Source organism: Marmota marmota, unplaced genomic scaffold (assembly GCF_001458135.2).
Source record: "Marmota marmota marmota unplaced genomic scaffold, marMar, whole genome shotgun sequence".
Taxonomy (NCBI): domain Eukaryota; kingdom Metazoa; phylum Chordata; class Mammalia; order Rodentia; family Sciuridae; genus Marmota; species Marmota marmota.
Window position 1 is genome coordinate 34,364,282 of NW_026000174.1, and position 26,030 is coordinate 34,390,311.

At 36.7% G+C, this 26,030-nt stretch overlaps 1 protein-coding gene across 5 annotated transcripts in view; it reads left to right on the forward strand.

The window, feature by feature from the left end:
- The first annotated feature begins 10,472 nt into the window (after nucleotides 1-10,472).
- The window catches only part of Ano5 (anoctamin 5), a 108,289-nt gene continuing 92,731 nt past the window's right edge, over nucleotides 10,473-26,030 (forward strand). For 3 of the 5 annotated variants that reach the window (XM_015477708.2, XM_048788495.1, XM_048788496.1), the window contains exons 1-2: nucleotides 10,473-11,154; nucleotides 18,537-18,583. In XM_015477708.2, the coding sequence (XP_015333194.2) occupies nucleotides 10,617-11,154; nucleotides 18,537-18,583 (585 nt within the window). In that variant the 5' untranslated portion in view covers nucleotides 10,473-10,616. Of the gene's footprint in view, nucleotides 11,155-11,194; nucleotides 11,338-18,536; nucleotides 18,584-26,030 lie in introns of those variants that run through there. The other 2 variants (XM_048788497.1, XM_048788498.1) reach the window with 1 other exon arrangement.

Here is a 26,030-nt window from a genome sequence, read left to right on the forward strand (position 1 = left end):
AGCTGGTTTAAAACTGTAGTATACTGTAGTAGTTATACACATGAGCATCGGGCCACACTTATAGTTCCTTGTCTGTAAAATGGGAACAATAATAACCATATCTACCTCATATAACTATTAGAGAGATTAAAGGATATATCAAAAAGCTTTAAACTGATCCATAAAGACACCTATCACACCTAATTTGCCCATTTTAAAGATGAGCAGATTGAATTAAAGAAATGTTGAGATACTTACATGAAGTGATTGGGAGGAAGAGCTATTTTAATTATTTGAAATGGGCTAGAGATTGTAGAGATCTCAGCTCACCTAACTTTCACACTAGTGCTCCAAAATGGGCATCACACCCATTTTAAAACTCAGTCTGAGGACCAACCAAAATTGTGAGCTTGTACAAGATTGAAAACTAATGAATGTCAGGGCTTTGACTGAGATTTGATTGATGGCACAGAATTCAGGTTTTTTTGCTCTGCTCTCTTAACATTTATTACTACCTGGAAGTTTGATGGAATCACATGAAACTGATGTGAAATAGGTAAAAAATATTCAAATTTGCTAACTGTGTGTACTCAATGTACACTTAGACATGTTTTACAGAAATCATCCCATTATTACCACTTTTGTTTTTTTTTTTACTTTTTCCACAAGTTCAGAACTTAATATCCTACAGGTATTGTAATTGGAAATGAGACAGTCAGGACACTGACATCTGAAAGCAACACTTTATTAGTGGTGCCAGGCCCAGAGGGATAATTCGCAAAGTTTGAGCCCCGAGCACAGTAGGGCTTTAACTTTCATATGTAAGCAAGTTTGGGGTATATCAAGGCAAGGGAGTTGGTGAAATTCTATTCAAGGTTGCATTCTACATTTCCTTGACAAGCTTGAGTCAGCTTGTTAACAATGTATAGACTCTTAGTTCATATAGCTTAGAGACTTTTACTGCACTAAGCCTAAAGCAGGATTGTTCTGTCCCCATTGCCTGTTTCTCCTTCTGCTTCTGTGGTTATCTTTTATAGGTCCCTGTTAGTCACTGCAAGCCTCTTTGGTTAAATGTCAGTAAGCAGAGCTGCAGTGTGTCAGCAGGCAAAACTACAGTTTGTTAGCTCTTAAAACTGCTAAAATTCTCATTTTGCTCTGCCATAGTATCAACAGTGATTTTGAAAGAAGACCAGCATGAAGATTTTGGAGGAATATAAGATGTGGTCTCTGCTCTCAAATGATTATAACCTACTTGGGAAGATAAGAAACCACATGAGGAAATACCAGAGAGCAAAAACATGAAGGAGAGATTCAGCTGGTCATCAGTTGATGGATATTCCTGTGTTGTGCCCTGTGCTTGCCTATGGAGAATGCAGGGACAAGTAAAAGTGACATTTCTTGCCTTCATAGAACAATGGTCAAAATAATGAAACCAAATAACTAGATAATTGCAGATGTTAACTTTTTTTATATATATAGTATTATACACTGGTTCTTTTCTGGCTAAATTCCGTACCTAGACAAGTCGGTTATTCAAACCCCGCCCTGACATTGATCTGCAGGGCTGTTCTTGTGAGGTGGATGGTGATCAGCTAATTTTAGGAGCAGTCTGTATTGTTTTTCAAGATTCCCATTCCTTGATTTTTCTGGCAATTCTGACTTAGAGCCTTTCCCTCAGTGTAAAGCAAGTATATAATCAGGCAGGGTAGGCTCATCTCTCTGGGGAAGACTGCTTACTTTCAAATAACTAGCTTGGGAGAACTAAATAAAGAACATGATCAACAACTTTCTCCTTAAAACAGGAGATTACAAAGTACAGCAGGCTCAGTTACTAACATGCTCATTATTTGGGAGGAATCAAATATATTTTTGATGCTTGATATGACACTGGTAAAGACCATGTAGCCACTGGGTGGAGCATATAGAAGATTTAATTAGGAGGATTAAACCCAGATTTCACCACCGAGGCAATGGAACTCTTTAATTTCACTTTCTTTTTACCACATGGTAAAATTGTATATAAATTAGACATATTGAAAATAGATTGTGTTTTTAAAATATATTTTACAAACGGTCTGACCAGTTTTAGTGTAAATGAATTGTATGCTTTCACTTACTTGAAGCTTCTACATTTCAATGAAGTTTGTTTTTCTATTTAACCCAAATTGTTTCAAGGACCTTTTTAGAACATTAGTAGTGGCTATAATATATTTTAGGGAACACGAGTTGTGTAACAGCATATTTGAGTTCAAGCATGAAGTCATTTTTTAATGGGAACCTACTATTTCTCAGGAGTCTTTATTTCATTTCCATAGCACTAAAGCTCATCTGAACACTGCTTAATGGAGCACTAAAATCAATATGTGATTCCACTGGCTATTGAGAGTTGCTTCTATTGCTTCAAGAAATATTTGTATTGACATTTTTATGCATCATGTACTTACAATGTTAAAGTTCAGAAATCTTTGGATTTGCTCCACAGATTACTAGAAGCATTACAGACCTAAGAACCCTTTTGTGAAAATGAAAGGAATTAATACCCATTAAACAATAAAATGTCCCACATTCTCAACACTCTACCACTTAAACTCAACAACAATAACAATGAACACAATGAAATGAGACTGACATCCTGTGTTTTAATATTTGAAAAAAAAATGAAGGAATGGATCATTACATGTAACTCACCAAACATCCTTAGAAGAGAGAGGTTGTTTTTTTTTCTTTATATAAATAAGAAAACTGAAGTTTAGAGAAAATATGAAACACAACAACAACAAAAAACCACACAGTTAAAAAGTAAGTTAGGATTTGAAATCAGTTTTATCAAGCTTATAAATGATTAATTCTCCAATATCACTTCCATTAAACTATATTGCTTGGTTGGAAGAATGAAAAATCACTAACAGGCTATTGTAGGAATCAGAGAGGCAGACAGTAAAGTGACAGCAGTAGAAAAGATGAAGCAACAATGGTTTCTAGATGATCCCCAAAATTACCCACTGTGGCTTCCAACAAGATGAAATTATATTCAATAATTGATGAGTGAAACTTTTTACTTTTATTTATTTTTTTTTTTTGATATTGGGGATTGAACCCAAAGGAGCTTTGCTACTGAGCTACATTATCAGCCTTTTTTTAATTTTTAATTTTGGAACAGGATCTTGCTAAATTGTTGAGCCTGACCTTGAACTTGTAATCCTTTTGCCTTTCCTCTGGAGTCACTGAGATTACAGATATGCACCACTGGCACCTGGTGCTTGAGACATTTTAAAAGAAAGGGCAAAACTCCAGAGAGTTTAGATATAATTTTTTGAAATATTCAACAAAATCCAAACTAACTTTTTTCCCCTTGGAAAGCAATATGGTGATTAAACCATGAAGAGGGGAGTTAGGTTATCCTGGATCCAAGCTCTTGCTCTGTATTGTAATAACAATGTTTATTTGGAAAGTCATTTAACCTTTTTTTTTTCTTTTTGCATGGGTTTCCTAAGTGATTTTTAAAGGGATGTAAAAAAATTGTAATGTTAGTTACCCTGAATTTCCCCTCACCTGAGAATCAGAGATAAGACTTGTGTACAGAAAATTTATTTGGAGGAAATGGCCCTTTGGAAGAGGAGTCAGGGGCAGGGGCATGAAAGAATTCAACATAAAAAGAAAGCCAATCAAAGACTGTTATTGAAATGGCTACCACTTTGGGCAAATAGGCACTAGTCCTTCTGAGGAACCCTTGAAGAGCCATGTGAAATGCATCTCAGAACTGCCCCTCCAAAGAATGGAAAAGAGGAATATTTACTCATCATATTTCTTGTTCAGAGTTGCCCCACATTGCAGTTTTTCCTACTAATGGGTTTACGTATGTCAGAGTTGAGGCATGGACATGCACAGGAACCCCATATTGTGGTAAAGAAGAAGCTCCGGGAGAGAAAGCGTAAGGTACCCAACAGAGTTGAGGTAAGGACCAGTCAGGTTATGTGTGTTCACAACAAACCATTATAATAAAAACTGGAGTAAAAAACTGATCCCCAATATACTGATACCTAGTAGCCATTATAAATTTAAATCACTAGTTGATGCTACTTCTGCTATTGGGGATTGAACTCAGGGACACTTTACCACTAAGCTACATCCCTGGCCCCTTTTATTTTGAGGTAGGGTCTTGCTGGGTTGCCCAGGCTATCCTTGAATTTGCAATCCTCTTTTCCTCAGGCTCCTGAGTCTCTGGGATTAAAGGATACACCACCATGCCTGTCTCTCCTGGTGACTTTGAAAGAAATGGAAAAGTTTGAAAGCCAAGTTAGTATGGGGTACACTTGATAGAGACTTAGGTATTCTCAAATTAGGTTAATGTTAGAATATGTAAGTAACTTTAAAATTGTATTATGAATTGAGAAATCTTCAATGAGAAATTAGTGGGGAGCTGGATATTTGAGAGACTTAATAAGTGATAGTTATGGAAAAGAGTAAATGGAAAAGAAAACAATAGAGATTTCGGTAAAGGAAACAATGAAGTCATAGAGGCTACAAAAGAAGGGTAAAAACTAATATTCATTTAAAATCTATTGAGGCCAAAGAGAGCATCACTGTTTAATTTTCATAACCATATCTTTTGGTGGATATGATTGTTTCTATTATATAGATGAGCAAGTTAGGATTTAGAGACATTAACCCTCTACCTCAAGGCTACACATGCATATGGTGGCTGAGGGAGGATTCAAGATTGAGGGAAATTTACCTGATCCATAGTTCTCTGATTTTAAGGTACATGCTCTTTCTTCCACATGACACTGTCTAGAGTAGAAGGATAAGAATTATTGGAAAAGATCAAGAAAGGTACAGATCTTGGAAGCCATAGTGGAACGTTTGGAAAGAGATATTGGACTTAATGACTGATACAGGATAATGAAGAATGAGTTTGGGGAATAGTCTCCTCAATGGCATTATACAGTTTTTTTGTTTTGTTTTGTTTTAAAGATTTAATGGTAAAGAAAATGTTTGAGAATTTGTAATATAAATGCATCCACTCAGGACCCAAAGTCCAGATGCTTACTTTTTGATGCAACCAGTATAGAGTATTTAATTTTATTTTTGGAGTCCTATTTATGTGTATGACAAAGAAAAAATAACAATTCTAAGCATCTCCCATTTAAACAAGAGGAGGAAATCATACTATAGCATACTTGTTGCTTCAGAAACAGAGTATCACTAAAGCTGATATAATAATAGCTCACCTCTTCCTGTCATTTTTTTTAAAAAAAAATTTTAGTTGTAGATGGACATAATATCTTTATTTTATTTAGTTTTTTTATGTGGTGCTGGGGATTGAACCCAATGTCTTATGCATGCTAGGCAAGCACTGTACTACGGAGCCACAACTCCAGCCTCTCTTTTGCTGCCATTGCTTGCTTCCTTTACAGGAAAGTGGAGGTTGGTGCCCAGATGATGAAGTGAATTTCCAAATTACTGTCTCTAACTCTGCTAAATCTAGTAGTTCCCTTAGGTACATGTTATAGTTCTTTAGTATTAGAAAACTAGTTTTCTGACACTCAGCATTTCAGAGCCATAGAGCGGTCCAAATATGTAATATGATTACTCTCCCAGCTGCTTGGAAGCAAGAGACATTGGAGAAGCCAACCCTTAGCCAGACTGAGGCAATGTGAAATTTGATGATAGCACGGAGTCAAATCATTCCTTTTATAGATATTTACTGGGAACCTCTTTTTGTCACTACCGTTCCAAGTGTCACAGATATAAAAGTGAAGAGGAGAACTTCAGCCTTCATAGAGCTTGTACACAAATAAATAAGCAAAAGCAAATATAAAAAGTTAGGAAATGATAAATGCTATGAACACAACTGACTCTCAGTAAATAGATATTGATGTGGCGATGTTCTCTTCAGGTGGTCAGCAAAGGTCTTTTGAAGTAAGGAACTAAATGATGTCAGAGTGAACCATCAAGCATCTATCTGTGTGAAAACCTTTATGTGGGAAAGAGAGTGGAAATTAATGATGGAGATTTAGCCAGGCCCATATTGTGTAAATACAGCATTTGAAAGCCTACTGACAAGAAATGTGTTTGGGTTTTTCCCTATATATGATCAAAAGCCATTTGAAGACTAAAAGCAAAGTCTATTTGTAACCTCAGTTGCTGTCACATGGAGACATGGGAGAGAAAATGCCTCCATGTTCTTTATGTTTTAATGAGAAGGTCGCCATAATCTCTTTAGTCAGGAAACATAGTCATTTTGCATTCTATTTACAATGAAGAAGAGCCATGTCATCCTTAGGCATTTAGATTGGCAAATATCAAGCATGTATGTAAATGCTAAGTACTAAACTTTTTTTCTAAGAGAGGGAAGAATGCCAGGCGACGGGCAGGGATGAAGGTGCTAGTAATAAAACTAGGTTCACACTAAACCCAGGACCTAAAAAGCCAGGTTTCAGCATGATAAATTTTGCAAATAAAGAAACTTGGACCCTTCTCTAAAGCCAGGAGGTAGTAAATGTATGAAGTCAGAAAGTGTCTGCATATGGAGAGAAGCAACACCCCCATCGGGATTTCTATCTCAAGGTAAATCTATTATGTTACCTCTGGTAGTTGATAAAACTCTTTCTCATGTTTATTACATTTTTATCGTTTATAAATTCTTTCATGCACATGATTTATTTGACTTTCACAAAAATGTCAGAAGAAAGTTGAACTAAGTTAAGAACCTCAGTATTTCAGAGATGGGACCTGGGCTTCAAAGAAATCAAGTCACCTGTCCATGGTCTTTGTACTGCTCACATTTTTTTTTTGTCTTTATACATGTACTTTGTTGTTGTTGTTGTTTTTGGCATTACAATTCTTATTACACATATATACCACAATTTTTCATATCTCTGTTTGTATATAAAGTATGTTGACACCCAATTTGTGTCTTCATAAATATACTTTGGATAATGATAAATGGGGTGGAATCAAACTAAAAAGTTTCTTCTCAGCAAAAGAAATAATCTGTGAGGTGAACAGAGAGACTACATCATGGGAGCAAATTTTTACCCCTTATACATCAGATAGAGCACTAATCTCTAAGGTATATAAAGAACTCAAAAAGCTAAGTACCAAAAGAACAAATAACCCAATCAACAAATGGGCCAAGGACCTGAGCAGACACTTCTTAGAAGAGAACAAATATATGAAATCAACAAATACATGAAAAAAATGCTCATCATCTCTAGCAATCATAGAAATGCAAATCAAAACTACTCTAAGATATCATCTCATTCCAATCAGAGTGGCAGCTATTATGAAGACAAACAACAATAAGTGTTGGCAAGGATGTGGGGAAAAAGGTACACTCATACATTGCTGGTGGGACTGCAAATTGGTGTAGCCAATATGGAAAGCAGAATGGAGATTCCTTAGAAATCTGGGAATGGAACCACCATTTGACCCAGCTGTCCCTCTCCTCAGACTATACCCAAAGGACTTAAAAACAGCATACTACAGGGACACAGCCACATTAATGTTTATAGCAGCACAATTCACAATAGCTAAACTAGTGGAGCCAAACCAGATGCCCTTCAGTGGATGAATGGATAAAAAATGTGGTATATATACACAATGGAATTTTACTCAGCAATAAAAGGGAATAAAATCATGACATTTGCAGGTAAATGGATGGCATTGGAGAAAATAATGCTAAGTTAGCCAATCCCCCCCAAAAAACAAATGCTGAATGTCCTCTCTGATTTAAGGAGGCTGACTCATGGTCTGGTAGGGATGGGGAGCATGGGAGGAATAGATGAATTCTAGATAGTGAAGAGGGGTGGGAGGGAAAGGGAGAGGCATGGGATTAGCAAGGATGGTACTGCTCACATTTTTAAGGGGCTAAAATTAGTTTGCAGGTCTTTCCAGCCCTGTCACAAAGCTCCATATATTAGAGTATGCTATTTTTGTGGACTATGGTGATGTTGAAAATACATGAAGTAAATTATAATTTAGGGGATAAACATTGATGATGAGTAATCCAAAAGGAGGAAACTTATTCTAGGAGTCAAAGTTTGACACTTAGAGAAATTGAGATTGATCCAGACCAGACTAGAAGTACAGTATCTTTGTTTTAAATACCAGAAGGGAGGATTCATTTGTTGACTTCCCGAGTCTTTTTCTGGCATTCAAATTCTATATCATAAATTTACACTCTTCAACATAAGTCCACTGATCCAATCAGACTGGTAGAATTAAAACAACACCCCCACCACCACCACCACACACACATACTCACAGATGTTACTTAAGAGCACTCATATGACTTTTATACACTCAAGTTTTCTTTCATACACTATATACTGACAACCCTTTCCTATAGCAAATTCATACTTTCCACATCAGCTGGCAAACAAGTATTTCAAGTGGCCAGTTGCCAGCTTAGTTTTCAAAGTATAATTATTTATAGCTGTTTGTATAATCATGTAAATAATTTTGCATGCTTTAAAAGACCTAAAAAAAACTACATAAAGATGTTACCAGATGCTTGTAATAATTTAAACAAAAGCTGAAATCATTTAGAGGGGAAAAAACAAAAACAAAAGAAAAAACAAAGCCAAGCCAAGCAAAGCCAAGCCAAGCCTTTTGAATCCCAATAGAGTACTTACCTGTGTATTCAACTACATTCAAGGAATATGTATTCAGTATTCAGTACATAATTCTGGAAATGAATGGTTGCAGACTGTGTACAAAGAGGCAAGGGGTAGAGATGGAGGAAATTGTAAAATTATGAATGGATAAACAACAAAAACATGTCAATGATTCAAATACAAAGAATATTTCTCAAGATTTAAAAAGTTATGGATAAGATGTTATGTGAAAAGAACACAGCTGGTTTCAAAATTTTATTAACAAAGTTTAAAGAAAGTTGATAAGATATTAGCAAATTTGGTTTCAAAAATATTTAATTTCTTGAAAATCATCAGTACATAATATGTTCTCATATATGTAACTTTGAATATAGTGCAGAATCAAGAAATATGAAACAGAATTATACAAAGTACAGAAAAATATTGTTTCTTTATATTTATTTAATCGATGTAAAGCAAAGATTCTACCCATTTGTTTACTTATAACATCCACAGCATCTATATCTATATGCAGAATACCTATCTTATAGGAAGAAGAACATTTGAGATATTCACATTATCAAACATTCATTAGAATGAAACAAAGTTTAATAATCAAGAGGTAAAATACAAACTGGTCATCATTCGCCATTTATTATAATCACATGTAAATCTATTGCTTGACTCGTCCATATTCCCCTTTCAAACTGAATTCAAGAACACATCAACTAGGGAATTGCTTGTAGTCTTGAATCACTTGGCAAGAAAGAACTGATGATTCCTAGAAGTTTTAGTAGGGAAGATACAGGTGAAAAGTGATTTCAGTTCTGCAGTAAACCATGACCTTCACCAACTTTACCAAAATCTTCTCAATATGCCAGTTCCTCATCTGCCAAAGGTGATTCTCCGTTTGAAAATATCAGTGGAATGGGAAAAACAACAATACAGTAGCAGAGCAATGAATAAAGACCAAGTTTTCTTTGGTCACCTCTTCCTTATTCTGAAATTACCTCAAAACTCAGTCCCTCTTTCAACATTCTCAAAGCTCTCCTATCTGCTCAGATGTCTGCATCACTTTCAGTTCATCACCATTCATCTGTTTCCTGCTCCCCATTGGACAGTAATTCCTATATCCTGACTATTATGGAGCTGGCAATTGACAGGGTCTCAACAACAAAAAACCAGAGAGGCCTATGAGCATCAGGTTCAAGTTCTCTGGGCACTAAGGGATCAAAGTAGGACTCAACGTGATATAGGCTAATTTTAATAGTAGCCAAATTTATAACACATTCTGGGCCAAGCACTCTGCTCCTCACAACACCACTAGAATTAGAAGGTGGGTACCATTATTCTCATCTAAAGATATGGAAACTGAAGCTTATAGAAATTTGGCCAAAAGCTATGTAACCTTTAAGGAGCGGAGTCTGACTTTAACCTCTGGCCACAATGTATGACTTTTTCCTTTCTCTCAACTATAGAAAAGATTCTGCTCAGCGTCCAGGTAGCTGGCAGTGCCCAGAGAAAAAGTGCTCAGACTTGGGCAGGACAGGTCTGCTGGAATCTTGGAGACCCCAGCCATTCACCGGCGGTAAAGGGGTGGGGTCCCTTTAAGGGACGGGGACTTTTCTCACCCGACAAAAAGTAACTCCCGAACCGGGGAGGGGGTTCTCTCTCGGTGGCACCCACGGTGGGTGGGGGCCAGGCGGATGAATGAGGACCAACTGGCTGAAGCAGCGTCTAGCCCACCCGTGGGGGTCGGAGGAGGGTTCAGAGAGAAGGAGGGAGGTAGTCGCGGAGAGCCCGGATTCCAAGGCGAGGGTGGCCCGGGTGAGATAGGACGGGCGAAGCCTGTTGAGAATGGAGCGGGAGAGTAAGGAGAGGCGGAGGGCCGAGGGCCAGGACGCGGACCGCCGGCGGGCGAGCCCGGCGGCGGCGGGCCCCGAGCAGGAGCAGGGCCGGCAGGTGGAGGAGCCGCGGCCGCGGCCAAGTGGAGAAGAGGAGGCCGGCGCCCTGCTAGAAAGGCGGGAGGGCCTGGAGATGGCGGTTCCCGAGGGTGGGGCGCCGGCGGGTCCTGAGGTTGGAAGTCGGGACGAGGGGCGGGGAAAGAGGTGGGGAGACAGCGACCTACAGCAGGCGAAAAGGAAGCGCCGGGAAAGCAAGAGCAGAAAGGACTCGGGCAAGGAAGGCTGGCGCCGGGACTTGTACTGGGAGGCGTACACCGAGAGAGCCGAGAGGCGCTACCGGGAGAGGTCAGTGAAGCGCAAGGTCAAGGACGCGGAGTCCCCCGACGACAAGTGGACGTTCCCGCTGGAGAGGAAGGCCAAAGTGCCGACCATCCAGAAGGCGTCGGAGGAGTCTGAGGAGGAGTCGGAGGACAGCGGCCCCGAGAAGCCCGAACTTCCCAAGCAAGCCAGGCTACCACTGCCGCGGCCCAGGATCCGTTTCAGTTTCGCCTCCAGATTGTCTCGCCGCTGGTCGCAGTGGTCGGCCACCGACACCCGTCCCCGCGACAGTGTGATCAACGAGCTAGCGAAGATGGGCGATCCCGACCTCCTGGAAATGGTGGAGCAGGAAGGTAGGACCCCCTTGGAGAGGCACCGGGAGAGGGCGGGCTGCCCGCGTGGACCCCTCCATTCCCAGCACAAGGACCCAGGGGACGTTGGCGGCCCTGCCGCGGGAATGCCGGGGACGTTCGCTGAGTGGCCAGCCCTGCGCGAGACAGACAGCAGTATGGACATTGGGTGCTTGAGCTGGGTAGGTGGGTTTCCTTGTCCCGCGATTTCCTGTGCCACCCTCGTTGCTCCCCAGGACTCCACTGAGCCTCTGAGCAATTCTGGGCTGCTAGAGTGTGCTGAGCCTCCTAACAAGGCCCAACTGGAAAGGAGGGATTTCCCCCAAGGGAGTCACAGCTTAGAGTGCAAGATGGGGTGCCCTCTCCTGTAGGGAGCTGGCCCTCGGGTCTGTTTGCCTACCTGTCTGCTGATTACCAATCATGGGTGGAGATGCTCAATTATGGGAGGCACAGACCTTAAAGTTTCTCTGCCTGAGATTCCTTTGTTCCTGGGGACACTACTGTTTTAACAGAACAGCTTTAGTTGAAGGCTAAGTTCTGTAGAGAAGTATTTGTCCATTCTTTGCACAGACCTATGCTTCGTGGATCTATTTTAATAAACACATTTTCTTTAAAATGCACTTAGTTTTTTTGCTCATTTTCCAAGACAATAATTTCATAATAGTTTCAATGACAATAATTTCATGTCCTGTTTAGAATTTGATCTAAACCTGAAAAGCAGCTTTTTAAAAAAAGTAATGAAATACACGAGCATAGTCTTACTATTCAGTTTTCAGAGACCAAGAAATAGTGTATTATTGCATCCTTCTATCCTTTAAAAACAGCTTTATTGAAATATAATCTATATACCATAAAATTCACCCATTTAAAGAATAAAGTTCAATTGTCTTACAGATTTTTGTAATCATCACCATAAAGTAATTTTAGAACACTTTCATCACTCCAAATAGAAACTGCCTATGCAGTCATTTCCCATCCTTCTCAGTTCCCACCAAAAGAAAAAAAGCTTCAGGCAGCCAATAATCTATTTACTGTCTCTATAGATTTACCTTTTCCAGACACTTAATATAAGTAGAATCATACAATACATGGTCTGTTGCAACTGGTTCTGTATATTGGCATGTTTTTGAAGTTCACCCATTTATCAGTTCCTGATGACTTTTAATTGCTAAGTAATGTTCCATTGTAGAGATGTACCACAATAATCCAGTTATCAGGTGGTGGTCAAATGGGTTATTGAAAACATATATGTTTTCAATTTTGGAGGGTATATTCCTAGGAAGGGGATTCCTGGATCATGTACTAGCTCTGTGTTGCTTATTTTTCCAAGTGTCTGTATTGTTTTATTTTCCCACCAGTAATGTATAAGGATTTAAATTATTCCACTTCCCAACACTTGTTATGGTCTGCTTTTATTATAACTATTCCAGTGTTGTAAACTGGTGTCTTAATATGATTTGATTTGCATTTCCCCAATGACTAATGTGTAAACTATTTTATATGCTTATTTGTTATATATATATGTGTGTATTTGCATATATTTATATATGTTTATATATTCTTTGGAGAAATGTTTATTTTCAAATCCTTTTGCTCATTTTAAAATTTGAGTTAATTTTCCTTTTGTTATTGATTTGTGAGAGGTCTTTATATATTCTAGATACCAGTCCTCTTTTTATATATATGACAATATTTTCTTCCACTTCATGGGTTATCATCTTTTATTCTTTTGTTCCAGGTCACTTGAACCTCATGCCCCCCCCCCTTTACATTTAAAAAACTAATTTGAGGGGGCTGGGGTTGTGGCTCAGTGGTAAAGTGCTTGCCTAGCATTTGTGAAGCACTGGGTTCGATTCTCAGCACCGCATATAAAGAAATAAAATAAAGATCCATTGATATTTAAAAAAAAAACTAATTTGAGGATAGAAAAAAATGAAGCTATTAACAACTCTAAGCTTTGAATAATGACTGATAAATATATTTATTAGGAAAAATAATTGTTCAGTGTTGCAAAAAACAGTCAAATGGCTTTTAGGAGTATAAAATTGAAAGTCGTTTTCCATATTCATTTGATGGTTTAGGTTTTTGTTGAGATTTATTTCCTGTTGTAATTTTAGTAATTGAAGAGTCTGAATGGTTTTTTTTTCATTCACAGCATTCATTAATTTTTAAAAATTGATCCTTTTCAGATAAAACTATGAGAGCCCAAAATTTTATTCTTTATTGAAGGAAGAGTGGAGGGAATAAATGTATATGATGAAACTTTCTCTGTATAATTTTTTGTTTTGTTTTGTTTTTTATGGTCCTGGGGATTAGACCAAGGGCCACACATGTGTTAGGCAAGCACTCTATCCCTGAGCTACTTCTTTATATAATGAAAAAAATATATTTTAATATAACATTACAGAGATTAACCGATACTGTCTTTCAATTGTTTGGAGTCTGATGATTTTACTTACTAGAATCTATACTTAGAACTAATAGCATTTTAACATGAAGTCACATGCAGCATAAGTTCATTCTAAGAATGTTTTAGTACTTTTCCCCAAATGACTTGAGTTTTTACTTTTCATCACAAAAGACTTTGTAATATTTCTTTATTTATTTACTTGAACTTGGGATTGAACTAGTGACACTGCACTGTATAGAGCTACATTCCCAGTCCTTTTTATTTAGCCTTGTCTAAATTGCTAAGACTGATCTTGAACTTGACAACCTCCTACCTTAGCCGCCTGAGTTGCTGGAATTATAGGCATGCACCAAAGCTTTGTAATTTATTTATGCTCTCTCATCTGATTTTGATGTAGGTGAGAAAAAAGACATTGATGAATAGTACTATATATTTGATGGATAAGTCTATGACTTTATCCTTCCCAAATATCTGTGCCCAGATTTGTTCACAGATCCAGAATCCAAGTTGCAGAGAGTTGTGGCATTGGTGGGAGCAGGGCCTAAGAAGGAGAGTGGACAAGGCCACTCAGTATCTTTTATATTCTGGATACAAAATTAAAATGTCAATTACTTTGCTGAATTGGCTTTGTTGCCCATTATCTTCTGTTATTAATAGGGTCTTATGAAAGTGCATTGTGATTAAGATGTTTATTTTAACATCAACAATCCATTGGATTTTTAGAAATCCCCTTTCAGATCCCTCCCCACCTCCGAATTAAGTGACACAGTTATAAAAACAAAAGTGCTGGCTAAAGAAAGCTAAAATTTTCTAGGTTCTGGAGCATCGATTTTTAGAAGCCACTTTCATTTCTACATTTTATAGTGTCAAAGGATTTTTTAGAGTAAGTTCATTTCCTTACATGTAAACCAGTCTTATATGTTATGTGTTGCCTAAATCGCCTTCAAAGATTAAACATGGGAGAATTAAACAATTGATTTACATGTAATAAGATTTGTTTCTAGAGAGACAATTAACATCTGGCCTGTTAAATATATTAATGAGAAATTTCTGATTTGTTGCATTTTCTCAGTCTGTTTTTATTCAGATATTTCCGTTTGGCTATTTTCCTACTGTCTACTAATTTTTAAAATGAAATTCTAATGGAAATTTGTAATAGTACACTTAAATAGTTATGTAAACAAACAGTAAAAACGTCAATGTTGCTGGAATTGAATTACTGACTAGTTGACATTATAAGGAATCTGATTTGCAATGTTCATGCTTTGATTTATGTACAGTTAGCATTGGAAGAGACAGTTTGAAAGTTGAATGTAAAAAAAAAAATCTATACTTAGAATCTATACATAGAACTAATACCTTTGCATGTATATTAAGCATCATGCTTAATAAAACCACCTATCATTAAGGAATGTAGATATTTGATTGTATATACAGTCATAAGCTGTTGAATTTCAGTGATATGTTCTGAGATTTTGTTAGGTGATTTCACTTTGTGGGAACATCATAGAGTACTTACACAAAAATGGATGGTATAGCCTATTACATACACAATGTCTGTAAGATTAAATCTAGGTTATATTATAATGTTACAGACATTGTGTTATATGTTGTCCATTGTTGACAGAAATGTTATTATGCTAGCACAAAACTATATTTTATTTTATGCTGCTGGTAGGAGTGTAAGGTGAGAAGACCATCTGGTTAATTCAAGAGCTATTTTAGGACTCTGGGTTTGCTGGAGAGTATATTCTTAGGAATATGCTTTCAGTGAAAACTCAGACCTTAGTCTTGGAGCTGGCTTTTCTTTTAGCATCTATCAGATAATTCTCCACAATTATTGGTACCAAACCTTTATATCTCTTGTTTCTACTCCACAAGAAGAGTACAGCCACTTAGAAATTGGAGAAATAGCAAGAAGTTGATTTGGAGTTGTTGGCTTCAAATCCTGTCCTTTCAGCTAGACCTGTTTTGACAGTGGTTTGGAGATCATGCATCATGGTTAATGTATCTTCATACTCTGTGAGGGAGTGTGAAAGTCTGTGTAAATATATGGCATGTATGAACGTCTCATTGTGCGTGAGAGAGACACAGTGAGCAATGTGTGAGGAAATAAATCTATCCTGAATTTTTCTGCTTTTCACAAAACAATCCACCTTACAAAGTGTGCTCCTAAGAAAAGGATCCTCCTTACAAAGTGTACTCCTGCGGCAGTATCAGCAAGGCCTGAAAGGAGAATGTTTAAACTGACATAATGTGAAATATAAGCAGGTGTCAGCAGGGGAAGAGAACAGTTGTTCATTTCAGTGAAAGAAAGCAGTGAGTTTAAAGGTTAAATGTGAGAGGCAGACTAGTAGTGATGGGAGGGTTTCTGGAGGATTCTCTTTTCCTCTTTTCTAAATCCTCAATAAAATGATGTGTAACAAGTTCAGACATAAATTTGAAATTTTTTAAACTTTGTTGTTTTCCGTTAAATGGGGCAAAAATAATCAGAGGAAGGAGGGATTAGTGTCTGCAATTTTTCAACTTTCTTTTCATAAAAAATGGTATTACAAATGATCAATAAACCTAGCCTAAGACTTGTACTCGATGGATTGTTCTGTCCTTGGAACAATATTTTGTTTGATGCATTCTTCTTCAGTGTAATAGTGACTGTTTTAGTTGTTAAAAAAATGTAACCCTCCTTAGGTCAATGTTCAAAGACAATATCTTGAGAGACAAAGCATGTATTTCTTAAAATACTGTTCTTTACCTATGCATTATAAGGTATAGTTCACTTTGGGTTGCTATAATAAAATAGTTGAGACTTGATACTTTATTAAAATAGGGTTTAATCAGATCACAGTTTTTGGAGGCTGCAAGACCAAGATTATGTGGCCCCATCTATTTAACCTGAACACCTTCTGGCTACATCAAAACATTGTTAATGGCATGATGGCAATTGTGTATGAGAAGGAGATATTACATGGCAAGATAGGAAATAAGAAAAAATTCAAGAGCAAGGCTTGCTCTTTTTATAAAATCTTGTTTTTGTTTTAATTTGGGTCACTGAGTATTATGTTAGTCTCTTCAAAGATTGTTGCCTCCAGTGGCCTAATTACCTGCCATTAGGACCCAAAAGTTCCACCCACTCTCAACATTGCCACAGTGGGGACCAAGCCTTCAGAATGTGAACACTTGGGGGATACACTTAAATCACATGCAAACCATGAAACAAGAACATCAGATTAGTGTGCATTCCATATTCAATGCAGCGATAGGTGTTCTGGACATTGTGAAGTTTTCAATGGTGTATCAAGGTAGTATTCATGGGAAAACATTTCTTTTGATGGTACTGTACTACATATATTTTCAGAGTATTTTAATTTATATTTTTCTCTTTTTACATGAGAAATTCTCCACTCAGAAAAGTTAAGCCTCTAGTTGGTTAGTTTTCACGTTTCGTTATAGTAACTGTTTGCATTTTAAGATCAGATCCTTCAACAACAACAAAAAATGCAAATAGGAAAGAAATCATTTCAACTTTATTCTGACATGCTGAAATTTAATCCAAAGAAATTTATAATAGTTATTATTAATAAGGAACAGAATCTCTATCTTAAGAGTAATAGCAGTATCAAAAAGAAGACTATTTGTTGGCCTCTTGTTTATGCTCACACAAATCTTATGAGATAGACATTATGCCCTTTATGAGATAGTTGAGAGCTCTGAACTTTTGCTGTACTCTTCAAAGGAAGGATAGGGAATCTTTTGTTTAGTTTATTGAAATACATCATACACCTTGGATAGTAGTCCCCCTTATTTGTGGGGAATACATTTTAAGACCCCCCAGTAGATTCCAGAAACTCAGATAATACCAAGTCCTATATGTATATTATTGTGCTTTTTTCTTATGATATCATACTTATGACAAAGTTTACCTTATAACATAGGCAAAGAAAGAGATTAATAATATGAACTAATAGGATAGAACAGGTATAATAATATACTATAATAAAACTATTTGAATATAGTCTTTGTTTCTCAAAACATTTATGGTACTGTATTTACCCTCTTGTGATTCTCACTAATCATTAGTGATTTGAATAATCTGTGAAAATGAATGGACTGTTGTAAATTAAATCTTTTTCATCTGTTTAAAATCATTTTGTAAAATGAATTGTTTCTTGGATTCTGAGAAAGTATTTAAATGATGGATTTGTGATTTTTCTATTTTCTTAGAACATATGTTAACTTTTCCTAAAATTATAATTATTTATTATGGGTGGCCTTTAAGTGATACCAGAATTTTATTTCATTCACCTTGTGATATTTTTTTAAAAAAATTTCATGTAAGAAGTTTTTGAGTTGATAAATATTTCATAGTATTTGTCCAAATTGGAGTCACTAGAGAGTAATAATAAGAATTCTACATTATAATATTTTTTAGTATTAGAAACTTATTTGAACATGTATTTCAGTCCAAATAAATAAGAACATAGCCGTTATGAAAATATCTTTTGTTGGGAAAGTAATCTGAACCTGCTGAGAACTGGTATGCTCTGATAGTGTTTCCCCTGAAACCAGTTTGGTTCAGTTCCAAGAACGAAGTGGAAAAAATATTTAATGGCTCATGCTGAGAATTAGAAGACACCAGTGGACATTCTATTGAATGTTTTCTTCTTAGTGCTTTTTACCTATGGTTTGATAACTCCATTGATCAAACTTTAAGTTTATTTCTTAGTGGATGAGAGTATATCCTACACATCAGTAATTGGCATTTTCCTTTAGATTATAAACAGATTTTAGCGAGATGTCTTTTTAGGCTGTTTTCAATAATTTATGCCCAGAATGGTCTTGCAGGTATTTTCCCAGTATTTTTGCTTTGAATTTCATTTGTTTGTTGAATTCCAGTTTTCTCATTGTGTAAGTTTTTGAAAGTAGTCCATCAGCTGACCAATGAAACGTGTTTTTCCATTTCTTTTTTTTTATCTAGGAAGAAGAAACAGTAGAGAATTCATCTATAGTGTTGAAACGAGTGATGTAAGTGAATTATATATGTATTAACTCCCTTGTATTTAAGAGACACAATTTATCAAGGCAAAGTTAGCAGTGTCCTTCCTATGAACAGTTAAGTCTTTGTACTTTAGTTTATTTACTCAGTCTACATTTTATTTTGTCCTCCAACCTATTCACTTTTTTGTAAGTCCATGTTTCATGCAGATTTAGTAATAGATATTTCTAGCTGTTATAAGGAACAAACCTAAGTTTGAATGTTTTAACCTTTTTTTGTGAAATGAACTCGGATATTCTGGATTTTCATACACAACGTAATAGTATTCAACCAAACCCTTTGGGAGAGCTTAATACAGGCTTATTTATACCCATTTTCTTTTTTAATATTTATTTTTTAATTGTAGTTGGACACAATTTTAAAAATAAAATAAAAAACACAAAATAAAAATACCTTTATTTTGCTTATTTATTTTTTTGTGGTGCTGAGGATTGAACTCAGGGCCTTATATGTGCTAGGTGAGCACTCTACTGCTGAGCCACAACCCCAGCCTCCGAACCCACTTTTTATGTTAAGAATTTTTAGTATGTTATGTGTTTTAATCAGTCAATCTGCTAGAATTCAAGTGATTCAACTTTAGTTAAATAAACATATTGAATAGCATAATAAAATGAGTGGCTGGGGTTGTGGCGCAGTAGTAGAGAGCCTTCCTAGCATGGTTCAATTCTCAGCACCACATATAAATAAAATAAAATAAAGGTCTCTCAACAACTAAAATTTTTTTAAAAAAATAATAATAATTGGCCCTTTTTATTTGTGGTTTTCACATCTGTAGCTTTAATCAACTGAGAATAAAAAATATCTGGAAAAGATAATTGTGTCTCTATAGAACATTTATATTTTTTCTTTGTCGTTATTCTCTACACAATGCAATACAATACTACTTACATAGCATTTACATTATATTAGATGTTATAAGGAATCTAGAGATGATTTATAGTATGAAAAAATTAGGTGGAGGCTATATGCAAATTCCATGCCATTTTTTTAATGAACTTGGGCATTGATGGATTTTGGTATCTACAGGGGATACTGGAACTAATCCCTTGAAGATACCAAGGAATAATATGCAACTTGTAAAAACCTAGAATTACTTCAACCGAAGGTCTTATTTTACTTATATAAGCTTTTAAAAAATATGACACTTTATATTGCTTCTATGCCAAGTATAAACATTTTAAAAGTGTTTCAATAAAATAATCTTTCTGGTAGGTTCTAATTGATTTAGAACTCTGCACAGCTCTCACAAAGGTAGATGCCCCAAAGTTAGGTTAGAGGTATCTAGTCAGATAAAATCAGTTTTTTAAAAATAAATTTCTAGGAGCCAGGCACAGTGACACATGCCTGTAATCCCAGCTACTCAGGAGGCTCAGGTGGGAGGTTTGCCAGCTTGAGACACATTTGAGCAAAATAAAAAGAGTCAGAGATGTAGCTCAGTAGTAGAGCACTTCCCTAGTAAGTCTCAGGCCTTGGATTCTATTCCTGGCATTCAAATAAAAATTCTAGGAATAACAGAAATTACCACTTGGGGAAACATATCCTTTCAGGATAAGTTGGCTGTGGGTTGGTTGGCTGGATAAATTGGCTGAATAATAAATATGATGGTTGACTTAAAAAAAAGTCCCAGAAAGTCCCTAGGATTCCTTTAAAAGCTCAGTGAGCATGATACTGAGAGAAGCAATATGAGAACTGGCAGGTACTATGAAAATAATATAGTCCAGTGATTTTTTTAATGGTGTAGTTTGCAGGTCATCTGAATAAAATTTTTTTTTAAACGCAGACTCTTGAACCCAATCTCGTATGTCTACCAATCTTTGAGGATAAGGATGAAGTTGTTATGATTTTTTAAAAAGTATTAAACATGATTCTTAATGTCACTAGATTTGAAAATCACTATCATAAAGCAGGGTCTCCACAACCAGAGTGATATAATGTGCTACATTATATACATTAAAACATATTGAGTAAGTGAATACATAAATCAAGACAATTGTTTAGAAAATAAAGATCATGAAACATAAGTTTTCGTGTCATTAGTGTAGACAGAGGAAAGATTTATGAGACTGATCCAATTAAAATAATAACAAATATGTTGTTATTTTCATATTGACATAGTTACTGCTTCCAGGATGATGTAGAAAATTTCTATCCTATTTGTTCTTCTAAGTACAGCTAAAACTTCTAGACTCATATATAAAACAAACATAATAGGACTTTGAAGTTAGAAGAATAGAGACCAAAAATGGGCAGCCTTGAAACACAAGAAAAAAAAACAAACAAACATGGAATTAGTTCTTGGGTTTACTCTTTGCTTTGTATGTTGTAGCTGGCTATTGGAGAAGCCAGCAACCAGAAATGCTGACACTGGCAAAGAAAATCTCAAGAAATGCCTACTCTGTATAGGAAAAGGCTGACCTAGGAAGACAGAAAACTCTTAGCCAGTAAATACTTTATTGCAGCCAAACACCATGGGGTGGGGTGGGGAATCAAGACCCCATCACTACCCCCTCTACCAGAGCTTAAGCATGGAGGCTAGATTTTCACCCCCAGCTGTTGGTGATAAAGTGCTTTGACTCCCTGTAGTGTTGGTGTCAGAGAATTTTGAACAGAGAGCTGGAACTTTCATTCCCACAGGTGATAAAAGTCCTTTTGACATCCTGTCCCTTTATGGTGTCAGTGGAGACCATGTGAGGAACTGGGACTTCCATACCCAGTAGTGGTAAAATGGTACAGCAACTCTTCCTTGCTGGGGAGGTGACAGAGGTGGTCTGGTGGTAAGTCAGAAGCTTCATCACTGCCCACAGGAAGAGAAGCCACCTCTACCCCCTTTCCCACCATGGTGACAGTGGAGGGCATTTGGGAACTGAAAATGAGGCATTCTTGCTCTTGGAATCAGGGAAGGCCTATGGGTGAGATTGGAGTCTCACCCCAACTGAGCAGTTATGAGAAACCCTTCCACTGCTGCCTTCTTCCATGTCCACAGAGGCTGAGTTTCTATTATCACTGAGAAGTGAGGCATCACCCTGCTTACTCACCTGGAAGTAGTATCAGCAGATTTAAATAAAATCAATAGTTTTAACACATTATATTCCCAAGTCCATGTTTTTATAGGAAATGACTCACAATGCCAAGAAATGGAAGAATGAGAAAATATGATTAACAGATGCCAGTTCTAAGATGATATCAAAAATTAAAAGTATAAAGAAGAGTAAAATGGAAACTTTAGAAGTGAAAATACTTACTAGGAGAATCAAGGGAATAGAGTAAGGAATCTGTGATGTTGAAGATAAAAGAATACAAATTGCCCAATGTGAACAGCAGAGGAACCTGTGGGACTTAACAAAAGTTTTAGCATTCAGGAGAGTAGAGTCCTGAGAGAGGAGAGAAAGTGAACTACAGACATATTCAAGAAAATCATAGCTGGAATACCAAAGCGTCAAAAGACATTAAGACCCACAATTTCTAAGAACTGAAGGAACCCCAAATAGGATGAATCCCAAAAATTACAGATGAATCAGACTAAAATTAATTCTTAAAATTGAGAATTAGGAAAAAAATATTGAAAGCAGTGAAGAAAACAACACATTAGCTCTAGGAGAAAAGTAGTGAAAATGACAGCACATTTCTTATAAGAATTCAGATTCTGAAGGAAATGATGCAAAAATTTTCAAAAGTATATAACTCAAAAGTATATAACTGCAGAAATTTATAACCAGTGAAATACACGTCAGGAATGAAAATTTCAGATAAAGGAAGGGAAGATGGCGGCGAAGGGAGAGCATTACCCCCGTGTACCACTTCACTGTGCGGGAGAATGACGAGTTAGAACGGCTAAAAGCCATCTTGTTAGGAATTTCCAGCAAAATTGGGGTGCTCCAAAACCTAGAGGAAAGATTTCCATCTCACGAGGATCAGCTACGGGGGCTCAAACGCGAGAGATTTGTCTGCACGGAGGGTCACGCCGCTTATTCAGCAAATTGCCCTGCGGCTAGAGTCTGCGGCGCACGCTGGGAAACGAGGAGATAGCAATGCAAAGATACAGCGCTGCAGTTTCCGTGGGCTTCTGCCAGCTGTGCAATCACTGTACTAAGTGCTGAATTCTGGGTTTGAGACGGGGGAAGGAAGCGGTCCAATTCGGTTCTCCACACAGGTCAGACCACAGAGGAAGCCAGCGGCCACCATCTTGGAGAGCTGACGTCACCATCCCTGTTTTCGACTGATCGCAGCTCATTCAGCCATAGAACAGGTAATTTTAGGCTGCCATTCGCCGGCGGCTCGCAGACAAATTACTCAGGCTCAGTGCTAAATAACCCGCGGAAACTGCTTCTTGGAGCCTGCTCCTATCAGAACATACACCGAGCACGGAGCGGCCGAATTCCGGCTCCCGGAACTGCTCTGGCCCAGGGATAAAGAACCCGCGGAAACTGCTTCTCGGTCCGGGTCCTGCTGAATACTGTGGAGGTAAATACCAACCGAGCCTTCATAGGCAGTGGCAACAGGACTGAGACAGGGCTTGTGAGGGCCAGTCAGGACTCACCCATTGCTTTGGTCACCCAGCAAAGGGAACGAAATGCTGCCATTCGCATGGGATACCNATTGAATAAAATTCTCAAGATTTCATAGTTATGATATCAGAAAAGTCTATATTTATCTAATCACAAAGACAAATATTTTTTACTCTCTCTCCTTTCTTCCTTCTTTCTACAAAAACAAGTTTTTAACCACTGTGCATATCACAGCCCTCAATATTTTAATTAGTCCCATGGATTACATTTATATTCACAACTGGTAGCCAAGAAGGTCAAATAATTTGGTCAAGGTCATAAAGTCAAAAGGGTCAGAATTAGAACCTGATCCCAGTTTGTTTTCCTCCAGGTTAGTATGTTACCTTATGTCACATGACCTGTTTCCTGAAGTCATTAGACAGTACCTGAGCCAAGCAGGAGGTTAGTATTCCTATGACTTTAATTTTTAGATTTACTAAACACAAATTCAAGTAACTATAGAGAGCCTAAATAAAACCCAGAATAGGCAATTTTTCAAAAGAGCAAGAGAAATATGATGAAAACTGAAGATCAAGTTAAAAGGGCTTTAATGCCATCTGGTTCTTCTTCCATCCATTTACAACCAAAACAGTACCCAGTTTCCCATTATTCCCTGTTTCTGGGAATAGACTAGGTCAAAAAGTGTCCTGAGTCTATGAGCCTTAGAGAGTCTTCCTAGTTTGCATTAACCTTACTGCAAATCAGAAACCACAGAGTAGCAATTTCAAGGGACCACCTCAGTTTCCTGCAGAGTTTTTATCTTTGAAAACCATGAGGAGCATCTTTTGTAATGGTGAGTGCCTTGACTCTTAAAACTTCAGTCAATTTTAGGCTGTCATAAGAAAAGCGGCAGCTCCTTTGCACCGAGAGAATATGTACATACATTTTGTCCCATCAAAGATGACTTGAAGAGTTCTCCTCCAATTTGCTTTGAGAAAAATAGCTGAGATTAAGAAGTGGGGAAACTTCCAATAAAAGGGAATATTTTTCAAAAACTTGCAAGTGACTGCAAAGCCAGTTAACACAGAAAACCTTGTCACCTTAAGTATGCCATTTGTTATCACACATGCTGGAATACATCTATTCATCTTCTTTTAATTGCTTAGCTGTGCTAGAAATACAAAGCAGCTCACTGATGCAGAGACGGTGAAAGAATATTTTGTCATGGAAACTTTGAAAACATTTCAAAGCAAGAGCTCTCCTCTGATGCAATGAAACCTAGCTGTTTGTTGGGCATTGTATTTGGATGATAAGAGTATAGAGTAGGAGGCCTTCTGAGTGGCATTTACATATATCAGCAATTTTTTAAGCAGACTTTAGAAGACTAGTGAGTTGTTTTCTTACAAAATGACAACTAAGTGAGATTATCCTTCAGTCAGCAAGGTAAATACGTAGTTTCTGAGTATATCTGACACAAATTTTGGGGCATATTTGAGCTCACCCTTCCTCTGAAAATTTTTGCTAAAAGTTGTTTTAAAAATTGATGGGGACGGGGGGATAGTAGAGGATAGGAAAGGCAGCAGAATACAACAGACACTAGTATGGCAATATGTAAATCAATGGATGTGTAACTGATGTGATTCTGCAATTTGTATACGGGGTAAAAATGGGAGTTCATAACCCACTTGAATCAAAGTGTGAAATGTGATATATCAAGAACTATGTAATGTTTTGAACAACGAACAATAAAACAATTTTAAAAAAAGGAAATTTCAGGCATAATTGAATAAGGAAGTCTTAAGGATATTCACAAAAAATAAAACAGAGATTCACAAAACAGAAAATACTATCCTTCATAACATAAACAAAAAATATTTAATAAAATATTAGCAAATAAAATTCAGTACTGTATAAAAAGAATTGTATACCATGAAAAAGTGGAGTTTATTCCAGTGATACAAACATCATTTATTATTTGAAAAACATCATGTTAAAAAGTTAAGGAGGGCTGTGGCTATAGCTCTGCGGTAGAGCACTTGCCTAGCATGCATGAGGCACTGGGTTCAATTCTTAGCACCATATAAATACGTAAAATAAAGATCCATCAACAACTAGAAAAAATATTTTAAAAAGCTAAGGAATAAAAATGATATTTTATTAGAAAAAAATTGTTAAGACTCAATGTCCATGCATTAAAGACAAAGAAAGAAATCCTATACAAACTCTCAGAAAAGTAGGAATAGAGGGTTATTTTCTTAATTTGTTAAAGAATATCCACAAAATACCTTCAATAACATCATGTTTTATAGTAAAGGATAGAAAGCTTTCTTCATAAAATCAGGAATAAAGATCACTTGCCATTTCTATTAAAGAAATTGTTGAAGTCTTGAGATAAGACAAGAAAATAAAAGGCACACAGAACAGAAAGGAACAAATAAAACTGTCCCTGTTTGCAGAAAATTTGATGGTCTACATAGAAAATTCCAACAAATATGTAAAAACAAAAGCAAATAAACCTACAGCTAGTTAAGTGAGGTGACCAAGGTCATGGAATACAAGAGAATAATATAGAACTCAATTGTGTTTATATATACTGGCAGTGAACATATGAAAACCCCAGTTGGCATATGGATTAATGCAATTCCTGTCAATATATCTGCATGGTATCTTGTATATAGACAAGTTTATTCTTAAAAAAAATATGGAATGACAAGAAAGTAAGAGATAAACCAATTTCAAGAAAGAATAAAGTGGAAGGAATCACCAATACATCTTATTTTAAGATTTTTTTTTAGCTCTATTCTGAAGAGGGAAAGCTATGTAGATTAATGAAACAGAAAAAGAAACCTCAGAAATAGCGAAATGATTTTTGGTATGAAAAACAGTTCCAATGAAGGAAAGATAGTCTTTTCAACAAATGTTGCTGGAGCAT